This window comes from Pagrus pagrus (assembly GCF_965226575.1).
Source record: "Pagrus pagrus genome assembly, chromosome: 3".
Classification (NCBI taxonomy): Eukaryota; Metazoa; Chordata; class Actinopteri; order Spariformes; family Sparidae; genus Pagrus; species Pagrus pagrus.
Window position 1 is genome coordinate 17,240,607 of NC_140187.1, and position 24,028 is coordinate 17,264,634.

Consider the following 24,028-nt stretch of genomic DNA (forward strand, 5'->3'; position numbering starts at 1 on the left):
TGATTTACTGAGATTGCGCATTTTGCACAATAAAAACAGCAAGAAAATACGTTAGCCTGCTGATATTTTTATCCCATGGAGCGTGAAGCGGTGAGGACACAGCGCAGCAATCAATTTAAATCCAGCACCATCGTTTTGCTGTGCATCCAATACTACACATCTCACACACTGTCCTTAGCTGAACCCACCCGCTCCCTCTCTCCATGCTCTGTCTTGGTGCAGAGGGCTGCATCAGCAGGATTCACTCTCTAGACACATCTGTGTGGTTCCACCACAGGGGTATATGTTTAGCTTTCATTTCTAAGCAATCAAACAGGCCAAATAATAATGTACAACAGCGAAACCCACATCTCAAAGTGCTTTTCGCTAAATTGTGATGCATAATTAGTTAATTTTCAGACAAACAACTCGCTCAGCAGATGTTTGATCGTCATTATAGCGGATGAATAAATAACAAGACGAGCTGTCTGGTTTGCTCGATATCCGGGCACCAGCTCTTCTTCTTCAAATCTGATTTCTGAATCTCTCCGTGAGCGTTTATGTTTTCTGCTGTCTCACGCTTAGTCTAACCCCCAAACACACACACGCGCACACACACGCACGCACGCACGCACACACACACACACACACACACACACACACACACACACACACACACACACACACACACGCACACACACACACGCACGCACGCACACACACTGTGCAGGCAGCAAAGGTACACGATTTGAGTTACAGTGGCTTTTGTGAGCAAGGCACAGAGGCTCTGAAGGGCAAGGCCTCATCTCCAGGGACAGAATGGTTGAATCATCACTAAGAACCTGCTCAGACGCATATACAGACACACATACACACACACACACACACACACACACACACACACACACACACACACACAACCACACACTCACACACATACATGCTGTAGAGATCATCATGCATGATACATGCCTTTCCACATTCACATCACAAATAATGTACTCTTCCTCTTCACACTTTGGTTAATAATGTAAAAGGGTTTAAAAATACCAGTGGTCGGTTTCTATCTTGACCGATGACAAGAAATACTGAAAAAAAAAACCTTTACATCCCTTATGAAGAAAGCTAAAGTTAATGTGCTGCTCCGGAGTATTTCTAAACACTGCGTTAATAAATTGAAGTTACAAAAGCAGAAAACTGAGGCTGAAACATTGGATGTAAACAGGAGACAATTCATTACCTTGTGCACAATCAATTGAGGGCTCACTTTGTTAATTCCTACAAGGATTGATTATAGTTTACATCCAAATGACCCTCATTGCATATATATTGTGGCGCTAACAGTAACAAAACAGAAAACTTAAGTTTCCTTGCCTCCCAGATCAGAGCAGTGAGATACGTACAACGTAACAGTGACTTCATTGTCATCATTGTCTGAACCAGATTGAGTTGGGCTGTAATTCTTCTTACTTATTCCCTCGGGCCTGACAGGGTGAACCTGGATTCTGCAAGAGTAGGCGGACGAAAAAAGCATCAGCCCCCTTCACTGTTGAAGCTGCCATTAAATCTATAAAGCCATGCTGCAGGGCTCTGTCTCAAAGTCACAGACGTTTTTCTTATTATGATAATTTAATGCTAATAAAATGATATTGAGGTGCTGACTCAGCCTGAACCAGCTCGGTCTCTGTTAAACTGCAATATACATGTAGCAGCCAGTGCATTGACTCAAACAATACAACAAAGAAACTAATCAAAGTGCAGTAAAAGCTATTTCACGGGAAAACAGTAGCTGAATAAACACTGTTTTTAATCTAGTAGTCTGTTTCTACTCTTAAAAGGTGCAGTATGTAAGAATTGGCCTCCTGTCAAATTCATACTAAAAGCAAATAGGGGGCAGCATATCACCAGATTGACTGCTAACTGCTGCTAACTGTAGCTGCAGTAGTTAGCTCAGTTAGCCGTGCAGCTAGCGGGAAGTGGCTCGTGTTTACATCACTAGCACAGGAGCTTTGGGCCAGGACGACCAGGGTTAACCGGTTAGCATGCTAACTTGAGTAGATAACTCTGCAAAATAATTCACAGGTGCCACAACATTATAGCTGTTATTTCTTCACGCTCTGTCAATATTTCATAAATAATGCACCTTTAAGGTAGTACAATATACAGGCCCCTCCACGTTTTCATAAGAAAGAACTTATATTATGAATTCTTCGAACAATAGCAATAGTAAAGCTACAGAAAAGATAAACTATCTGTTAAAGATGTTATCAGTAAATTAAAAACGCACGTATCACTATTCAGTTTATTCCATCCAAAAACCAGGTGGCTGTGCCTCGTTTGTATTGGAGAACACTGTTTAAAGGTATTTATTTGCTCTGGACGGACTGCAGTAGCTTAGCACATTTTGAGCCCCGAAAGGGCAACCACTGTCTGTCTACAGGATAATCTGTATATCACATGAGAGCATCTAAACTGCTCATTAGATTACCACATACACAGATTAGTGACACAGTAAGCTCTCACTGCTGTGAAGCCGTGTGTTTATATTAGCCACATGCTAAAATTCGGACTAATTACCGCGTCTGAAATTCATCTGCCGACACTGAATGCTGTTTCGGTGCAGGGGCAGAATGACTTCAGTTATAACTCAGTCACACCTTTTGGGTGACACAAACTAAATAATGGCACTGTTTAGGCTGAAGTTTAAGAAAGGAAAGGTTGGTATGAGTGCCGAGTGCCCTGTGACAAAACTCTGAATGACAGTCTCTCTGAGGTTGACAGTGAGAAAAAATATTTAAATGACAGCTCATTAATTAAAATATTTTTGGAAAACCGAAGGGGCGAACGTGGCGTCCAGGGGCTGAAAGGCATTAAACCTCAGTGATATGAGATTATTACAACAGGAAATCAACTTAATCAAATCCACCCTGTTCCTGAATGTAGCTAAACCTGGAACAAAGAGGGCACAAACAAATAATCAGAATAAAACACAGAATAATCTGACAATAATCCATATTCACTGGAGGGCGTTAAGGCTGTGACCTGAGAGACCCTGGCCTGAGAGAATGCTATATGATCTGGTACCTGTCTAGATGGTACATTCAATGTAGACATCTCATTATTTCAAAGTGTGAAGAGAGTGTGTGATTAAACTAGTCTCATCCAGAAAGATCCAGATGTTTTAACACTACACCCCGAGCTACAGACCCCAGATACAGGCCTGTTACTGGCAGACTGATGTTGGACTTGAGTGATCACTGAACCCACCTGGAGTTCACACCAGGCCACCTCGACCCAGGTGTCGGTGTCCAGACCTTTGTAGACGGTCTTGAAGGACCCTCTCCCCAGCTCAATGTCAAACTTGAGGAAGCGGCCCCCAGGTGAGGTGGACACTGCCTTCATCCCGGGCTCCTCTTCGTTCTCGTCACTTCCTGCTTTACCTGTGACATCCGAGTGCGCGACCTCTGCCTTGGCCTCGGTCTCGCCCCTGTCCACCTTGTCCTCATCGGCGCTCACGCTCTCTGTGGCGCTGTCCTTCAGCTCCACCTGGCTCTCTGTGCTCGAAGACTCCCCGAGGCCCAGCCGGGGTGGGTGCAGACCCCGGGTCCGATTCCGATCAACGATGCTCCGCAGGTCAATGGTCAGCACCGGGGTGCTGTTGACACACTCCTGCGTGTCCGGCGGCTGCTCCTCGGAGTCGGACACCCATAAGCTCCGCCGGATGAACCTCTGGCGGATCAGCCCCTGGTAGTCTGTGGACGGGTACGCGCTGGGGTCACTCGCTCCTCGCAGGGCTGCGTTTTGGATGTTGACATTGTGGTCTGTCCCGTTCTCATAAACAGGACGACGGGCATTCGCGTTAATGTCCGAGTCTAAATTGGGTGCCGAGGAAAATGTGGATCCCAGCGGCGGATCTTTTCTTGAATCTTCCGCCGAATCCATCCCCGGTAACTTGTCAGACACTCAGCGGCGACATGGTGTGGGGATGATGACGCGCATGCTGCTCTCCCTCCCGGTGGTGGTGGAGGAGGTGGTGGTGGTGGTGGGAGAGTTTGCTGCCTACCTGCAACACTCGCATGCAGTGACGCAGTTCGCCAGCTCAGGATGGATGGCCTGACGCCTCGGATTTGTTCAGGACTCAGAACATCCCCACAAAATGTCCAGCTCGGAGGATGCGCGCATTGCTCCTGGCCACCACCTCACCGCCTCGGTCCACCTTGCTGCAATACAGCGCAGAGCTATTCAAGTCAAGCCTGATGTCATTGCCAGTTCAACCTATGAGCTCACGATAAACACTTTCCTCCACATTGCATAAGGTCCCCGCTCCGGCGCATACTACACAAATGTGATCCGTTCCGCAGATCAAATCACTGGCCTCCAGTGGACAGGCCGGGATGTTTAGGCTGTGCCGCGCACTAATCCCCCCCAAAGACATATCACGGGACGAGCAAGTGCGCAGCTGTCATCCCCTGGAAAGACTCAGCAGCTCGGGCTCAGGATGATGCAAGTGGATCGCAGGTGTTCCGGGTGGAAATCGGAATAAGTTCCGAGAAGTGTGACCTCAGCTCCTCTGCATTGCTCCTTTAACTACCTGCACGTACTTTGTTGTCTCCTTACTGTTGTTGTGGAGCAGGATGGACAGACGCGCTTATCAGATTATGCCCACTGCGGCACACTTTCCCCTCAGGTCGGAGGAGAGCAGCCGGCTCATCTCTCATCCAGCTGATGCTGCCGGGCTCTCATAAACGTAATCTCTGTCTCAGGTTTGAGAAAAGTCGAGTATTTGACGGCGCAACCCACGCCCCTAGCAACAACACGCATCCAATAAGTCCGCGCGCTTTTAGGCGGCACCCTCAGCCTCCCCTGGTACAGGCTGTGTGGGCCACACCGCTGCGTGACGCGCCGAGCCTCCAATGGGAGGAGGTCTGTTACGGCCCATAGACACATGTACATGTACTGCCTCACTGAGCGGGCTGGCCCGTTGCTGCGATACGTCAGCGCGTCCGCCATATTGGATGTGGCAGGTCTGCCCCGTGAACTAATACAAGTCAATGGAGTGAACATTTTTTTTTACCCATTACCCATTCATTAGTATACAGGTAGGCACCAAACCAACATATGTATTTTTCTAATGTTTTTATGAGTGTTGAATTTATGTAACGCTGTTACTGTGATGATAAATGACATGTAGCCTGTGGGGATAAAAAGCACTGACGTTTACATTTAACTGATTTTGATTAATTGTTTTTATGGCAAATTGAAGAACATATACATAGCCTACTTATATCTATACAGCTGTATGTAGAAGGAAGCACATTGAAGAACATATTGTAAACACGCATAAAAACATTAGAAAAATGCATACCTAGGTTTGGTGCCTACCTGTATTATACCGCTTTATAAAGTTCACTCCATTGACTTGTAGTTCACGGGGCAGATCTGGCACATCCAATATGGCGGCGACGTGGACGTACGATTCAGCGCTCAATGCAGTGTCTATGTATGTCTATGTTACAGCCTGCCAACCAAAAGGGACGCTGCGAGGAAGTATGGGCTACCAGATAACAGGCACAGGAGCCCATCTTAATATTATAGGCTACTTATTCACATGAGGCGGTGCAGGCAGGCTGAGGACTGTTTATTAGACTACAATGCTTCCTCCTGTAGTTTTTCTGCATGCAGTAATTTTAAATCACTCCTGTATTATTCCACAAGTAGGCTATATTATTATTTGAGGACTGGCTCGTAGTATCATTTTATAGGTACTAGTTTTCCTACTATCTTGAATCCCTACACTTTTTCACTACGAGTTGCACTGTGAAATAAATAAATACAATTTATTTTTAGAAGAAATCTAATTTATTTTATCACTAAAATCTTTTTATTACAAGGAAAATACCAATACAAGTAAGTGCATTGAAAAAAGGGGCTTATCCAAATGTAAATACTTCAGAACCATGGCTGGTGTAACGTTAGACTCAAACAAAGTTTCTTAAAATCGACTCACCAATAACAGGTGGTGGCCGACACGTTTGTATGTATGTATGATATGAAATAAGTATTACATCTAAGAAAAAATGTTGACAGCCCTGGTTTGATCAAATATTTTCGTAAATTTATATTTTAATCAGTCAGTGCAGCTGGCATCAGGTCAGTGTGTTTGCCAAAGGAGAGGCAGAGATGTACTTATTAACTTATTAACAAAAACAAACACAAATTTACTGACTGTTACAACGAGTGGTGTAAAAATGCGTTGTTATGGAAACGGTGCTTTTTCATCCTTGGATTGCATCATCTGTGTAAACTCTACCCAGTAGCTAGCCTTGGTATTTTCATGACTTAATTCTAGCAGACTGTGGTAGCATGAAAATAGCCTATCAGTTGACCTTGTGTTTACTTTATTCACTGACAGATGAACATGAAAAGACTACGTCAGGCAAAGCTGAACTTTTGTACTGGAAAGGAGACTGACAGAAAGAAACAGAGAGGTGATGGTGATAGAAAGAGAATGAGATGTGTAATTGACCATTGTGTCCCTGTATTGGTCAAAACAAACAAAAACAGCCAAACCTTATCATATTTGTTGAAGTCAAACAAAATGTGTCAAATCCATGGTTCATTGTTGGCAAAATTATCATGATGGCCTTTGTATTTCACCACTATACGGTTCAGTCTTGCGTATATAGACTACTTTGCTATTCTATGAATGAGTTGAATATAATAACCTGTGTAGGTTTTCTTCAGGCCTAATAGGCTGTATTGTAATATGCTATAATGTATGAAATATATTTATCTCAATTTATCAATTAGTTTTCACAAAATTCACCAGAAGTCATCATTTAAGGGGTAATTCAAATTTTGACCCCCGGTGTGTTCAGGTCATTTGGAGCGTGCTGGCACCCCTCTGTGCGGACACTTTTTTGGACCTGGGTTCAGGGTTTGGTTAGAGGCAAGCTTGCAAAGTGAATGGGATGGATCAGAGGTGAAATTAGACTGTCAGGGGCAAAATTTTTCAATTATTCCTCCAGGGGGTGTTTAGGAGCGTGTTTCAGGCCAGTTGGAGCATGCTGGCACCCCTCTGTGCGGACACTTTTTTGGATCTGGGTTCAGGGTTTGGTTAGAGGCAGGCTTGCAAAGTGAATTGGACGGATCAGAGGTGAAATTTGAAAAAGTGTCAGGGGTAAACTTTTTCAATTGTTCCTCCAGAAAGTGTTTAGGAGCACGTTTCAGGCCGTTTGGAGTTGGTTGGTAGACTTGATGGTATTCTTAAAGGGGCACTGTGTGGCAGGGTCTGCCACATATAAACAAAGTCAAACCGTATGAAATTGTGTTGTCCTTTAATGTCAGTTTGATTATTCAGTTTATTTAGACATGAAAACACTTATTTAGTTTGTTTAGGCATAAAAAAAGTCAATGAAGATCTTTCTCTTCTGACTAAAACTTCTTTAACAAACCTACATGGTGCACCTTTAACCAAAAGTGCTGAATTTTGGATCTGATAATTGACCAGACCAATGAACAGTTTACTTTTATTGGTACTTTTGACACTTAACTATTTTAAGTTTTAAAGCCTTTAAAGCATCATTATGTAGCACTTGGCATTTTGTGTGATTTGGTGCACCCCACAGTTTCTGAGTGCAACACCACTGTCGTATATACAAATCCCAGGTCTGTAACAATTTGTCAAACGTAATGTAGGTGCTAACTACAAACAAAACTCATTACGGCATAACAATGTTATGTGTTGAAAACCTGCATGTTGATGTAAACATGTAGTAACACTGTGATCCTACCCTCTCACTGAAGTTACACAGTGCAGAAACAAGTGATAGGCAGTGGCTGAGACAGAGACACCATTAACCCTGTTACAAGACACTGTACCATCAACATTTTGAAGCTGTTGGTTTAAGGTAAAGAAGTTAACAAATGAAGAGTTCATACACTATGTCATTGATGTATCAGAAAGTACTGTTGTATGACTAATATAATGCAGCGCAGAGATCAAGTTACCTGACAGAATGATCTGAACTGTGGGCTGAGTTTACTGAGTCATGGTAACAAATTGCTAAAGTTTGTCCATGTTGTACAGCTTTGTATCACCTTTACACATGTAGTTTAAATACATAAAGTGAATACATGGAATGAGTAAAGTTGTTTTTTTTTTTCTCACAGAGGTCAGAAGTGGAGCTTAGCTGGCCATGTTGTCATTCTCTGCTCTGTTTTAGGTTTGACACATCTATCTTTCTGCTTTATCTTTCTATCATATTTCATCTTGATTGGTTTATTTTATACTGCAGATCCATAACATCTGAAGTGACAGAAACAAGATACAAAGGACACATTAGTTTCACACTTTAGGCTTCAAAAGGTATTCTTTTTCTCCACAAGGATTAACTGAAAGGGGAAGCTTAAAATTTTATGGGGTCAACCTCGAAGAACAAACGTGCCCAGATCACCAGGGAAACGGTGGAAATAATAGGAACCAGTTGGTGTGTGTGGTCAGGCCTTAAAGAGGACCAGTGCACAATGTTAAACCATCAATGTGTGACAATTGGTGTCTGGCAGTCCTATTCACTGGGTGGACACCATGTGTTTCATTGGACCAGATTTTTTCAGTGACCATGCAGCTGCTTTCTCGCTTTGTCAACTTTGCTTAAGATAATATTGAAAAAGTTTTAGTAACATGCGTGTAATACCATTACCACAAGCTTTCTCTCTTATGTATCACACGTCATGTAATTACGTCAAGTCTTCTTTTAAAAAATCTTATTTTCTGGAACCAAATTATGTTCAATAACCTTGAAATATTAGGTTCAACCAGCAACTGTTCAGTCACACTGATAAGCATGCAAACAAACTCAATTGCTTTTTAAATTTTTCAGTTTTAAGAGTTAGCTCTGCAGTTATTACAAAGCTGAAGCCATTCCTATTGGAGCTACTTTATTGTAGCACTGGTACGAGGTCAATGTGTGAAATTGCTCCCGGCAAATTGCTTTGATTGCAAGTGCGAGGGGTAGAGACTGAATTCAATATCAACCTTCATCATGGTTTCCATTGTTCTCATTAGTGTGAAAACCGCTATGACTTATCTTAATAGATACACAGCAACTTTCCATCATGGTTTCTTCAAACTATGAAAAAAGAAGGGTCTTAGGAGAGTTTTAACTCTCAAACAATATACACTGGGAAGTCTGTTTATATATACTGATCATATTTTTTCAGAAACCTCTTTTAATGATCATCCAAGTCATCATTTCAAATCAAACGACTTGTGTTTAAATTCTGAAGTGGTCTGAAAATAAAAATTAGAATAAGTTTTAATTATGATTATTATTATGAAATAAATTAAACTTGTATATTTATGTAAAGTTAAAGACAAAAGATTGGTCGATTCCACTAAATCCACATATGATTCTTTACAGTGTTTAATGAAATTAACTCTGGTGGTGTCGTTGTTTAATCCCTAAAGAACTCCTGGTGAGTACTTTAGTGTAGAGATGAGGATTATAATCATGCCAGAATTCACTAGAACTGATCTTGCAACATTCATCATGTTGAAATCAATTTTAGTTTTTTCCTTTGTTTTGCTAAATTCAGTTTCTCAAGGCTGGATTAAAAAAACAAACAAAGAGCCTCAAGACTCAAGCCAGTTTATTTCTTATAATAACATGCACTACCAAAATCTGTATCCTTACGGGCCCTAATAGGGTCATGTAGACCGTTAAATGATAAGAACGGTTGTTCAAATAAATGTGTAGCTTCCAGAGACTTGGAAGCCATTTCATGTTTTTTTTTTTTTTTTACGTTTTAAAACTGGTCCCCATCCACTTCGATTGTTTGGGGCGACAGCTGCGACGCCTTTTTGCTGCCAGAAATGTTTTGTGGAGTACGAAAACTTCACCAGACTTTCTATCCACATGAAGGTGAGATGATAATGACTGAATTTTCTTCTTTGGGCTAATTTCCCCTTTAATTGTTGGGATTACGCATGTAAAAAAAACCAACAACAACAACAACTTTGTCCAACATGCAGCCCCAGCTTTAAAGCGCACGGTGGCAGTAAAGAGTCACGTTGCCTGTCCGGTCTGTGGATGAGAAGCTCTGCGGATAAAGTCCAAATGAAAGCACTGCACTGCTCTTGTAGTTCATATGACATCAGGGTTTCACTTCAGGCATGGGAATTACCACATCAAGTACCATCGCCGAGTGAATTTCCTCTTCTGCTCTTACTTCCCCAAATAGCACCCGGCTCTGTGAGGGCAGCCGCCCTCAGGTCGGGGGGGGTGGTATCTTGGAGCTTTCCCCCTTCCTGTCGTCACCGCTTTATAAACAGTCCGTGCCAGTCTGCGTCCGGACCACCGACTTCTGTTGAAGCCCGCGCCACGACTGAGCGACACACCCGGGATATAACGCGGTTATTAACAACATGGCTACGGAAAACTTGGAAATGAACGGTGATGCTGACCGAAACGGCGACGCTGAGGTACGTAAACGCGACACCAGTGACCGTTACAAAGACTAACAACATCTTCCTTCTTGTTCACTGACGTTAACCGGCATTTCATGACCTAGTCGGGCTCAGTGAAGGGTGAATCCCCGCAGAAACATCCCCAAAGTGTGAGGCAGCGTTTCACACAGGCTGTCTGAGGCTTCATCCATCTCTCTCATCCATTCAGACATGTTGTGTTTGATGTTAGCGTCCGAACAAGTGTCGAGTGTTTCGTGAAGCTGAGGTGAGCGATAAGCGGCTGAGCGGTGGATTAGTTAGCTGTCATTTCAGGGCTAATTGGGACGTTTATCGAACTACTTCATAAAGTTATTTGTGTTTGTGGTGTTCAGTCTACTTGTTTAGTCACTCAGCTGTTATCTCTGAAGGCTCAGGTATCACATATTTGTATTTGACCATGTGGCTGCGGGTAACAATCATGTCTCTGTGCAGGAATCCAGGTGGGTGACCTCAGTCACTGACCCACATCCTCAGTTGTAGGGCAGTGTCGCCAATTAAACGTTGTTTTACACATATTACCCGTAAGTTATTATGCCTGGACACAAGTGTCCCTGGTAAATCAATAAATACATATGACAGTGATGCAGAGTGTGTCAACTCATACATAAATGAAGCAGAATGCAGTAGGTATGTAAGGCTTTCTGTCTGACATAAACTTAATTAAAGCGAATACATTGAGTCACATTTACTTTTAAAACCCCAATATCTTTTATCTACCTTCAGTTTTAGGAAAATGATCATTGGAATTTTGTAAGCGTCACTAATCAAACCTTATTTTTATTATTTTTGTTATTATCAGTCATTTCTTATAGTGGGAAACAAGCTTCCCTGGTAAAGGCACACATAAATAAATATGACAGTGATGCGGAGTGTGTCAACTTATAAATAAAGGAAATAGCATACAGTAGGTATGTAAGGCTTTCTGTCTGACATAACTTTGTTAATTAAAGTGAATAGTGGTAAAGACATTGAATCAAATTTACTTGTAAAACCAAATCTCTTTCATTTTAAAGGCCCACAAACAGCAACACTCCTAACCTAAGTTCTCTAAGATGAGGCAAAATTTTCCCCCGGACACCACCTTAGAAAGCACATCAAACGGAAAACGCAGCCGGATTAGTACAAGAAGTGTGCGTGAGAGATATATGTGACAGCTAATGTGACAGCGCTCACACTCCTCCGCTGGTCTACCACATGAGCCTCATCCTCTGAGGCCTGGCAGGTTTTCAGGGGGCTCAGTTTACACAGAATGATCATGTGGCTGCGGTTAACAATCATGTCTGTGTATAGGAATCCAGGTTGGTAACCTCAGTGACCCAAATCAGGTTAATGTTTTAACCAGCTGGATTAAAACTGTGCTTGTTATAGCACAGTTTTATAGAGGTCACGTTCAAAAATGCAAATACAAGCTTAAATCGCCTTTAACTTCAACAGTATATCTTTGTACTGTATGAGGAAAGTCTGTCCTAAAGATTTAAGCTAATGACAACCTCAATAGTATAATATAACGAGTACATTTTTTGTTGATTTTATCAAAGCTTTCGATTTAAAGTGGTCTCAAGTCATAACTTCTGTCACTTTTTCCACAGTTAGAGACATAATATCTTGCAATTCTGCATTAAAATGTCAAAAAAACGAGTAGACTTTTGTTATATATTTTGTTGTATAGCCTACTTACATTATCTAAAATATTTCCAACAACGTTCAAACACAGAGAAATCTGCAAGTTTACTCAAAGTAAGGGTGCGTTTCATGTGGACGCTATCGGTACTTCCGTTACCTACATTACCTCATCTGTGAACATTTGGCTGGTCACATCAGATAGATTTGCTGGTTGCTTAGTGGTGTAAACATCAACAGTGAAGCAACTTCATTCATGTTTATTTGCGTTACTCATGCGGTGTTTATCTGCCCCAAACAGCCGGTTTACTTTACTGTAGACTAGCCGTAAGCTAACATAAGCAACGACACACACCAAAGTCGTGTGTGTCTGTGTGGTTAAATTCAGGAGGACTCTCAGTGTAGCAAGGGGAAAGTACATTTCCCTTCCAGCACCAGTTTTCAGTTTACAGAGCATAAACACCCAAAAATGGAGGTCAACATCATGGATTGCTGCTGCAGTCAGGTTGATAAACAGGAGTCACTCATAGATAGCAGCCACCCAAATGTGCATGTGTTTTTTTTTTCGCATCACAATTCATGCATTTTTCTCTGAGAGGTTAACAAAAGTGTGGGAAAAAGTCCCACCTCATAATGTCAAGTATGTGAGAAAAAAAATCCCTGGATCTGTCCCTTTATCTGGATCCACACCAAAAGTAAATGGGGTCTATTTTGGGCCAAGACCCATCCTCCATCTAACTTTGACAATCCGTTGAGCATTATTTGTGTAACCCCTGTTCACAAACAAACACGCAAACATAACCTCTGTGGTGGAGAGAATTGGTGCAAATACCAATGCTGACCTATTTCTTACCTCAGCATATATATATATATATATGTCTGGTACAGTGGTTTTCAATCTTTTTTTTTTTTTTCAATTTTAAAGTGGCCGACCTCTTTGTTAAAGGCCTCATCGGCTCTTTGACTGCCTTGTCGTAGTTTCATGACCACATGTACTTGCACAGGTTTAGTTGCAGGTAAGAGCATTGTTGATTACTATAAAGCTCATATTGTTGTTTTCTGAAAATCACATTCACACTAACTCTGTAACGATGCATTTTACTTATCCAGTAAATTAATGCCAATCTCCTCAGATTAAAGCCTATAAATTGGTGTACTGCGGCAAGGATTGCCCAACTTCTGCAAAAAAAGGATGATGACTTAAATGGCCAATTTGGCCAATATTTTTAATTATTTATTCAAAGTATGCAGGCTAAATGTGTTATCATATCAGTAGATGCTATAATGTATAGCAACTATGTAACTCAGATTTGTCATTTGAGTTAGTTAAGAGGAAGTTAGAATTTATGGTTTGCATTTTTGTTTGGTGGTTTGCCTTAGAGCATCTTACTACTTAATAGCCTTAACTTTTATAAATTAGCTCAGAAAAAGGTTCAAGTTATTAGTCATTGTTCATATTCGCCCACCTGACTATAAAGATTCTGAGTTGTAGAGGCCCACAAACATCAGTACAAGAAGTAAGCATGAGAGAGTGACAGCTAATGTGACAGCGCTCACACTTCCACACCCTTTTCCTCTGTTGCTGGCAGGTTTGCTGAACCTCAGCATATGATGATGCAAACCTGGCACAAGAGCGGCTTTTGTTGGACAGCTACACTGTACTCCACCAAGACTGAACCCTGAGTACTGAACTAAACATGTGAAGAAAAACAGGGGGTCTCAAGAGTGACGCTGGTTTCCTGTTGTGTAGTTTTTACAACATGGTTTTAAATTAACCCTTCATAGTCATTTCACTTGTTAGAAAAATTCCTGTCTTAGCTGTTTCAAAAACAGGAGGGAAACTGATTCTGCGACACGACATTTGAGGGTTTCTTTGACTTTCCACAACATTACATGTCATATTTTGTTTATTTTCTTTAAGAAAAAATATTCAGCAATAGTCCATTAATAAAAGCTGATCATGTGCAAGCCTTTACATGCAGCATTTATAATGTTTTTGTGATGTTTGTCACATGTTTCAGATGTGTGACCTGGCTTTTTTTCAGACCGACCAGGTCACTACCAGGATATGGTCGGAATGTGGCATGACAGACTGACCTCTGGACTGAAACCACTCCGGTGTCCTTGGTCAGTCGTGGGTGTTCCTGTTTGAATTCCCCATTGGACACTTTCACTTCCATTGTCTGGGTCTTAGTTTTGGGTTAAGTTGATCTGAAACTCAAAAAAGTTCTGTAATTTGTAATGCAGAGTAGAGGATTTTAAAGCCTGCAAAAAAATCCCCACGTGTTTTCCTAGAAGGTGAAAAACATGTCACATGTTTATTTGAAATCCAATATGATGGCAGCAGTGTTAAAACAACTTTTAGATGAATCACCATATTCACACAAGTTTAAGGACAAGATCGCGGGTGCTTTTGCAAAGTGAAAATGGTCAAAACAGAGGAGGTACTGATGTCAGGGTTTGTGTTTGTGCTCAGGTCCCGCTGCGAGGCCACATGAGGAGGCAAACAGACAGACCTCTGAACATGAACCATTATGCCAATAAGAAGAGTGCAGCGGAGAGCATGCTGGATGTGGCTCTGCTGATGGCCAATGCCTCACAGCTGAAGGCTGTGATGGAGCAAGGATCAGACTTCACCTTCTATGTGCCCCTCATTACTCTAATCAGCATCTCCCTCATCCTGCAGATCATAGTGGGAGTTCTGCTCATCTTCATAGGTAAGTTTGGAGTTTCTCTTTGGTGAGGCCTGTTACTGTCTTATCAGTATTTACAAATGAGAAGATTTACAGTAATACTGAAACTTATATAATATGTATTGTATTAAATGTCCCCAACTTTATCCAGAACAGCTGAATGTGACAACTAAACAATATAAGCTTGTTAATGTTAAATAAATACAACTGCATGTAAACCTACCACACAGTATGATGTGTGACACTGAAATAATGCAATCCAGTCAACGTCAAAGGTCTGTGGTCTGTGTTTTTGACCATTGGTGCTGCCATTGTTGTGTGACGTCAGACAAGTGCTCGGGGTAGATGGATGTGCCCTGAGTTTACAAGTCGGAATTCCAACTTCAAGTGGCGTTCTATTGTACTTTTTCTGGTAGGAGGTTGGAAAATTTCCGAGTTCCTATTCGTCTGGAACGCAGTATTACACATGCACATAGCCACACATGCAGTGGTGGAAAAAGTATTTAGATCCTTTACTAAAAGTAAAAGTACTAATACCACACTACGAAAAATACTCCACTACAAGTAAAAGTCTTTAGTAAAGGTATGTCAGTATTATCAGCAAAATGTACTTAAAGTATCAAAAGTAAAAGAAGTTGGTGCAGTAAAATGGTTCCGGTCAGTTTTTACTGCTGCCTTAATGTGTATGTCGTATTTTACCTCTGCAGGTGTTTATGGTTGAGCTAAAAACGACTTTATATACTGTCAGGTAGTTTAATCTACAGCAATGCATCATATTCTGTAAGATTGTCATATGTCCTGTGAGAACCACGTCAACTTTTTATGAGCAGCCCGTTTTTTTAGCTCGATGACGATGCATTTTCCAGCTAATCCAAGAGGGTTCTTAAATGCTTTATTTAGCGTCAGGAAATCTGAAAAATTGACAGGATAGGTATAAAAATTGTAGTCAGATGAACAGTAGTGGAGTAAAAAGTACAATATTTGCCTCTGAGATGTAGTAGAGTAGAAGTATGAAGTTGTATAAAAATGGAAATACTCAAGTAAAGTACAAGTACCTATGTGGCGGTACTGGCAGTAAAATACTTACAGGCCAGCCCAACCTACATAAAAATATAAACAAAAGACATGTAAATCTAAGGGAAACGCCCCGATGGCCGCTACTTGGACATTAAATCAATAAACAAATACCCCTTCCGGCTATAATAAACAAATGCCTCTTCCAGGTATAACAAAAAAATGTGCTCCTACAAGCCCCAGGGAAATAAAAGGTCAAACTGAAGGTGTATAGGGACTTGGGTTTCAAGGGGTTCCCAAACAAACACGGTTTTCTCACTAGAATGATGTAGGCAGCCAAGAAAACCCAATAGGACCTAAACAAACCAGAGTTTCTGGCTGGCAATCTAAGGGGAATGAGGTTCTCAATGGGTCCGGGACAGATTCAGAATGAGGGTGAGAGCAACTTGTGTGCCATTCGCCACCTCTTTTTAGTCTTCATAAAAAGGGCGTCGTCACACCATGATTGGCTGGGAGGGAAATGCCCCAAGCTGCTTCCACTCCTCAGTCAGGAGTCAGTCTCCTCACCCTGCGCACAGGTGATCTGAATCCCCTGCAATTAGTCTTGAGGGATTTTGGAAAATCAGCCCAAAACAAAGATAGTTAGCAAGTCTCAAACAATGGGACTGCTACGCCTAACACACAGTACCTAACTTAATGTATTTAGTTACATGCCACTGCTGGTCACATTAAACATTAAACACATTAAAGCTACTAGTTTTATGACTTTTGGCTTTGCATTTGGAACAATGTGTTTGCATGTGTAACTTCAATGTCACATTTTGAAAACACAAGTGACAATTGTCAATTTGACAAACGTTCACAAAGTCAGATTACTCAATCAACCTCTCTGTGGATAGAAATCGACTCATATTTAAACATCAGTAATTTTCCTCTACAACTATAAATCCTTTCTATACATTGAGAAATGCACAAACCAATTGCACATGCAGAGTTTTTTTTTTCCCAGGTTTACAACCACAAGCCTGGAAATAATTTATGCACATCATCGCACAAGCACAAAATCTCCTTCACGCTTATTCGAGCACATAAATCTCAGAGCCACACTCATGTCTTCATAAATTGCTGATGACTCATGCATTGGACTGAACCTCGCAGTACAACTCTTGTCTTCACATACGTTGGTATGCTCCCTCCTCCCCCTCTGGACAGTATCCTTATCTCATCCTCGCAGAGAAGACTATTGTGAGCTGAGTTTAGGGATCCAAAGCAGGAAATAACGCCTCTGCTGTCAGCTGTTTCCAGTTTTAAAGAGTCATGGGAGATTCTGTTAATAAAACGATGGCGAGGGAAAAAATATGGACTTCCCCTCCATCTAGAAAAATGTTCCCTTTTCGAGGGCATATATCGTCATAATAGAGGAAGACACTAATGAGTCACCTGCGGGCAGTGCTGTCAGAAGCTGTTAATTTAAATCCTAGTGCTCAGTCATAGTGAAGTAATGATTACCTCTCTGCTAATAAAACAGGAAACTCTGTGCTGCCCCCTTGTGGGGAAAAGAGGTCATTCCTGCTGACTAATGTCTTCATGTTTTGATTTCTCTTCCGACAGTCAAATGGAACCTGAATGATGCAAGCATGCACTACAAGCTGAACATCCTAGAGAACCTCGCCACAGCCTTCGTCTTCATCATAGTTGTGGTCAACGTCTTCATCACAGCGTTCGGTGTCCAGCGGCCCCCTCAAAGTTCTTGATCACCTTTGACATGACTCTGTAAAGATGGACCTCTGCATTATTTGTGCAAATGGACAAGATGATTATTTATTCACCAAGCTACATGGCATGAAGGTGTATTGCCATTCTGTAATTCAACCTCTGGAGCTGGTCACTTGACACCCTGAGGATCCGGTTACATTGTTTGTGTGTGTGTGTGTGTGTGTGTGTGTGTGTGTGTGTGTGTGTGCGTGCGTGCGTGTGTGTGTTAGAGAGTTTCACTTCTTCTCTAACCATGTCTATGGACAAATGTGTGGTCCGTTTTAATATCTTGTGACAATTCACCAGTTTGTTATCTCTTTTAATGTTCAGGTAACTGAACCAATCAAATTGTTGCCTTTACTTTTAAAACAAACTTATCAGGAGCAATATGCTGTATATCAGTCACGACCAATGTGAATGTTTCCTGAAAACAAAAGACATTCTGCTGTTATTTTTTACGTTTGTCAGTACCAGTCTAAGCCTTATGCCTACATCTTTAGATAAAAATGAAGAAACTGAATTAACAGCGTAATCCAAATGACATCCTTAATAGTGAGTGCATCAGGAGCCGTCAGGCCTCCTGCTGCTCATGAGGCATTACATGATTTAAAAGCTTCATTATGGAGGCTTATGTTGTTTACAGTGTTATAGACATCAACCAATTTATGAAGTGGACCTCACATGCTTTGTTTATTTGAGTGCTATGCAAAGTCTACTGTGTAAAATTGATTTATTAATGTTTTTATTATTTAATGTCTACAACTGCTAGTGGATTTCTCAATAGTATATGTAGTTATTTTTAAGCTTTTTTATTACTTTCTTTTTTTAAGGACCAAAACTTTTTCACAGCTTTTATGACCTTGGATGACCCACTGTGAGATTTACAAATAAAACTACAAAAGCGATAAGATGTGTTTATTGTCCTGTTTATTCTCATCATAAGTTTTTTGTTTTATTGTACAAAGACAGAAGTCTCAATCTTACAAATTGTGGCACTTCTACATTTAAGGCATTTTTACACAACACAGTACACAGTGAGGGTTACACACTGTCAGGCAATGGACCTTAATGAGTGGACAATAAATCAGAAATCAAATATCAGTATTCCTCTAAAGGTGCACTGTTTAGTTTTGGAGAAGTTTTAATCAGAAGAGAAAGATCTTCATCTGACTGATTTTTTTATGCCTAAAGAAAAAACTAAAACTCGTCATTTCCATGACGAAACAAACTGACCTTAAAGAACAACACAATTTCATACTGTTTTACTTTGTTTCTGTGTGCCACTTTTATTGCTTCAAACGGTGTTCTGTGGACCTTATCTTCCTCTAAGAACAGCTCATTTATTCAGTGATGAAAAAAAAATGTTTAATTGTGAATATTAAAACTCTGAGTTTGAATATCTTCTCCAAAACTACTTAGTGCCTCAAAAGTGTTGAATACAAAGAAAAAATCATGCAAGTTGTAGAAATGTTTCCAGGTGTAACTGATATTGGCTTCTGATTTCCGGAAGTTTGACCACCATACCATTAAGAAATACAGTTAAACAAAGCACCATCGTGATAGTTACTGTTACGTTCTCTGTTATACATTGTTTACAAACAGCCTGAGAAATGTTATAAAAATGTATCTGCTTGTCATTGCGGGTTAAATTCATTTACTGTCAGACATTGTATTTAAAATATTAGAAACAAACTTTTCAATATACAGTCAGCGAAAAAGGCACAGTAAGAACAAACACATTCCCACACTGTAGGATACAATAGCTATCAATAGCTGAAGGTGGAAATGATAAACATTTAAATGTACGTTCACTCTCACAAACTAGTCCTCCTACTCACTGTGAGACAGCAGCGGACCAAGCTGCAGTCAGACAGGAAAAGTAAAATTTTCCATCCTGCCCAACCCAGTGGAAACAAAGCCCTGGGAAAAGATCCAGCATGCTTCCGGTCTCAGAGTAGGCTCGATGTTGAGATAAATTATGTTGTTTGAGATAAGTACGTATAAAGTTGAGCCATAGTAAGGCATCGTTTAAAGAAAGTCTTAATGTAACAGATGAAAAAAAAAATTTGGTTAGAGATGCCACGAAGTAGGTGGCAATGCCTTAACCGTATGTGTGTTGATGGCCACAAGGGCCAATTCCATCCTTGTCAAGGGGAGTGCTAACCTTCTCTCCTTTCATACAACACGTCTATTACTGTGGGAAACGTCACACTATATATCCCGAACTACGCAAGATAGTTTCACTTGCGGTGCAATTTCCGGGTTTTCAAGTGTTGCATCTACTAACACAGCGCTTATATGATTCGCTTACACGCATTTACTCGCTGTTATTATTGGCGTTGTTATTACGCGTCTTTATCCGACATTTGTATGTTTTTGGTTTGGTTGTAGCTCTCTACCCATGATGCACTGCGCTGGCAGAGCGGGATATCATTGGCAGAGGCGGTCACGGGAGGCGGCACTCTTTATGAAATCGTCTAAACTGGCTTCATACTGACTCCGCTCCATATTATACCTGGATAATACATTTTAAATAGTATTTTTCTCTTAATAATAGCTGCAGAGTGTCGGGAAGCTCTTATGAAACCAGCACAAACCAGCCCGACTGTGTGTGGCGATGTAGTTCACTTTTTGACCACAGGATGGCGGTAATGTTCTACCAACAGCTGGCCTCCTGGACACCTTGGTTTCTTGATCAGCTCGTGGAGGAAATTGAAATGTGTCTTTTCAGTATGCTTGAAAATGATATATATATATATATATATATATATATACATATATGAACTTAAATGGCTCAAGCACACATACATGGACTGCTGTCTGGACCAAAATATAAAACGTTAAATATCATAAATCTGGCCTGAATCTTTATACCAAAGTGTTAGTAAGCAAATTAAAGGCAGATTCTTGCTTAGTGCATTCAAGGATAATTATCATATTGCTGCAAAATATATTGATGAATTGGAAAATGTATGCTCGTCCTATACAAATAAGAATGCACCACCAAATGTTAATATGTAGTGATTTAAAATGCCTTATTTTGTCATTATGCAGTATGTTTCCATTTTAGTTGATTTGTAAAAGGTGTTTTTTTTGCCACATCTGTAGACAGTAGCAAGGACGACATGTTTTTGATTTAACTGTAATCATCCCTCGAGTGTATTCAATCCCTTTTAACCCACTTAAATAGGTACAACAACAACAAAATATGAGGAAATAAGAGCAAAGTGTCAAATGTAGCTCTGAATTTGCCCCATCTTTCTAATTTTAAATCCCAAGCAAAATATTATATACAATTGTGTACAAAATTAGTATTCAGCTCTTGAAAAGCTATGTTGTGCTGTGCTTTGGTGCAAGTAGCATTAAGAAGAGCAGCACTGGTGAAGCACCTGGAGTCACCCTTTACTTCATGAGGCTTTCTTCAGTGTACCATATGAGGACCTCCTGAGCTTTTCTTTTCAAACCCAGAGCAGCCATCCCGAGGGCCCGGCTACCTCCCGACAATTTGGACTCTGCAGAACAAAGACAGCTTCATAGTAACACTGATTAACAGAATAAAGTCAATATATATACATTAGTTCGTAAATTACACTGACAATATCACAATTTCAATGTCAGGTGATGTTTTAAATAAAAAATGTACTGACCACTGTAGTAATAGAGGAAAGCCATTCCCACTGCAACACTGAAACAGCCCAGAAAGAAGAGGGAACCTGGAAAAACAACATAAATGTAATCCATTATCTGGTGTGTTTGTCAGCGCTAAATAATTACCTGACACACTTGTGAGCCTGAAAATAGTTTAAATCACACAAACCATTCCTTATTTAGTGATTATTGAAGGTTATCAGTAACTCATCTGCAAAAAGTTTTCTGGTTTTGCCACATGTAGGAATAGCATGTTACAGTTTAATCACTGACAATAAATCCTTTTACAAAACATCTTACCTCTGTCGTTAAGAACATATTTCTGATGGACGTGTGGATAGTTGAGTGGATTTGAGTAATCTGGAAACAGGACATATACATTTCAGTGTGTGGAACAATCATCATCATAAATATCTCACTTGCAATACAGAGAAACAGTTTTGAGTTTTGGGGGACTAACCTCTGAGGCGGAGCCGTGTGGGTAAGCTGTAGTACACCTCCTCTACATGCAGGTGAAGAGCTCTGTAAAACTCCCTGCACGCTTCCTCTCCTTTCCCCTGCAGGTGTGTCAGGAGCTCACCCAGTCGAACACCAGTGGGCACGTCCAAGTTTCGGAACTGGATAACAATAACAGTGATTTAGAGTTTTCAACCTCCAAATGCAAATAATCTTTCCTGGGGTGCTTGCTGACACAGCTAGCCCATGCCTGAACGAAGCATCTCCACAGGAATTTATTCATATCAAAGAGTTGTCGCATTATGTTTTATTATTGTCATGTTATTTACATCATTTCCTTGATACAGTTTTTTTTTAACCACAGCCTCTGTTCACGGCCAGAAGAGCTGCATGCACCAAGCCTACCAGGTGCTTCAAAAGTAAGAGTCTTTATTTTTTTATTTGACTACATAACATCCAGATAGTGAATGTATGTGTCAAGAAATGTCAAGACGCCATCAGGCTTATATATCTGTAATTTTACATGCAATGATACAACACAGCTAAAAGTGAATTCATTCAAGCAACGTCAGTGAGTACAAAACTTTAAAGGTGCACTATGTAGTTTGGAGGAAAATAATTAATTTAGAAAGTCAATATCTACAATATTAATAAGGTAATAATACAAATTTGGAAATAATTACATAATATATTTCCATACAAACAAGTCGTCCTGGAGGGGAATAAGGTCTCCAAAACATTGTTTGATGCTAGAACAGTAACTACTTAGAAGGGTCCTGCTTACATAAACAGCGTAAAACAATATGAAATTTTGTTGTTCTTCAAGGACAGTTTGTTTATTCAGTCATGAAAATCAACAAATGAAGATTTTTCCTCTTTTTCTCTAAAATTTCTTCCAAAAAACGACATGGGGGCACCTTTCAGTACGATTTTAAGGTATTTGCACACCTTATTTCCTTGAGCACTTTTATTTTATGCTACTTTATCATTCCGATTCAGTTGGAAATATTGAAATACTGTATGTGTTACTCCATTACATTCCCCTCCCTGTTAATTACTTTTCAGATTAAGATCTTGCATAGGAAACCTACTGTGGGTGTGAACATGATGCATTAAAGATTAAACTACAAGACAAACATGGTTACAGCATTGACTGCTGTCAAACTGACACACCAGTAATAGCAGGTATTATATGGCCACATAAGAGACGCTTGTATGATACTGACAGGGGTCATTCTTGTGCTACTTTGTGTACGAGGACTTACTTTGGTGGCCTCCTTGTCTGAGAGGATCTGTGGGTAGATCCTGTTGAGCTGAAGGATGACTTTGTCCACCAGCTCTGTGTCCAATCTCCGCTCAGCTTTGAGGAAGGCGCTGTCCTCTATCAGCTGCTCACGAAAACTGTCTGTGAATGGCAACAGAGCGGAGAGGAGTTGTTTAACAAGTACATGAGCAAGACCCCAGCATAGCACACACTGACTAATGGGTTAGCTATGTCAATGGAAGGGGACGTCAGCTTGCATATCCATACAGGCTACTGAGTGTAAATTGGACAGTCTTTCCTCGTAACTGTGGCAGGGGAGGAGTATGAAGGCATGAAGGATCGGGAATGAAGCGAAAAAACACTTTATTTAACTTGCACGTTGACCGCCATTTCAAAAACAAGACCCTTAATAGTCTCAGACGTGGTAAGAAAGTTTTCAGAAAGCTCAACAGGACGCAGAGTGAGACGTTACATTGTCTTTGGCAACGCGAAGCAACTTTTCAGCTCGATAATAGGGCAGTGGTCATGTTTGTGATTTGGACCAGACGGGAAGACGCTAAAAAATTCAAACAGAAGGATTACTAGCTGGTAAAAATGAAGGTTATTTCTAGTTAAAGAAAGACACAAACCTCCCATTGTGGAGTCCGCTCTGTCCTTTGTTTGGACACGCCCTCTTACGTCACCTCGCTGGGAGGGAGGGGCTTACGTCAACGTCTTCCAAAAAGGAAAAACACACTTTCCTTTTTACCGGAAATGGAAATGAATGTAGCAAAGGCTAAGCTAGGCTACTTGTTTTAATGTTGACCCTTATGAGTTAAATTTATAGATATACTGTAATTTATGTTGTGTAGAACTGGGTATCGTGTTTTAATAAGGGGTAAAGCTATTTTAATCATATTTTAATGTAAAAATAAATGTTTAATTGTTAATATCAGAATGGCTAAATTTCAGTGTTTTTAGATCCCCAATATAAATGTATTTTAAGCATAACTTGATCTCTCTATGGATCCTTTAAGACTAAGTACATTACTGTAGAATAAACAACTGTCGTTTCTGTTTTACTCGTTAATTATGTACATATTTTTGGTATTA

The 24,028-nt window shown here is 40.6% G+C and overlaps 3 protein-coding genes across 11 annotated transcripts in view; 1 reads left to right on the plus strand and 2 right to left on the minus strand.

Annotated features, from left to right (window-relative positions):
* The window catches only part of wnk2 (WNK lysine deficient protein kinase 2), a 28,408-nt gene extending 23,499 nt beyond the window's left edge, over positions 1–4,909 (minus strand). For 5 of the 8 annotated variants that reach the window (XM_084349953.1, XM_084349952.1, XM_084349955.1 and 2 more), the window contains exon 1: positions 3,247–4,908. In XM_084349953.1, coding sequence (XP_084206079.1) covers positions 3,247–3,921 — 675 coding nt within the window. In that variant the 5' untranslated portion in view covers positions 3,922–4,908. Of the gene's footprint in view, positions 1–3,246 lie in introns of all 8 variants that reach the window. The other 3 variants (XM_084349957.1, XM_084349956.1, XR_014622375.1) reach the window with 2 other exon arrangements.
* Positions 4,910–9,752: 4,843 nt separating this feature from the next.
* On the plus strand, positions 9,753–18,470 carry ninj1 (ninjurin 1). Of its 2 annotated transcripts, none has more exons than XM_084350001.1 (3): positions 9,753–10,462; positions 14,583–14,823; positions 17,425–18,470. In XM_084350001.1, the coding sequence occupies exons 1-3, from the start codon at positions 10,406–10,408 to the stop codon at positions 17,565–17,567; spliced, it is 441 nt and encodes a 146-aa protein (XP_084206127.1). In that variant the 5' UTR covers positions 9,753–10,405; the 3' UTR covers positions 17,568–18,470. The 2 variants fall into 2 exon arrangements, with proteins under 2 accessions (XP_084206127.1, XP_084206128.1); XM_084350002.1 differs by lacking the exon at positions 9,753–10,462 and adding an exon at positions 10,483–10,712.
* Positions 18,471–18,478: 8 nt separating this feature from the next.
* Positions 18,479–23,624, minus strand: card19 (caspase recruitment domain family, member 19). The gene is made up of 6 exons (XM_084350000.1): positions 23,566–23,624; positions 22,938–23,077; positions 21,677–21,833; positions 21,517–21,576; positions 21,216–21,281; positions 18,479–21,080 (listed from the first exon to the last, which is right to left on the minus strand). Exons 1-6 carry the CDS (start codon positions 23,570–23,572, stop codon positions 20,971–20,973), a joined length of 540 nt encoding a protein of 179 aa, XP_084206126.1. The 5' UTR covers positions 23,573–23,624; the 3' UTR covers positions 18,479–20,970.
* Between the last annotated feature and the right edge of the window lie 404 nt (positions 23,625–24,028).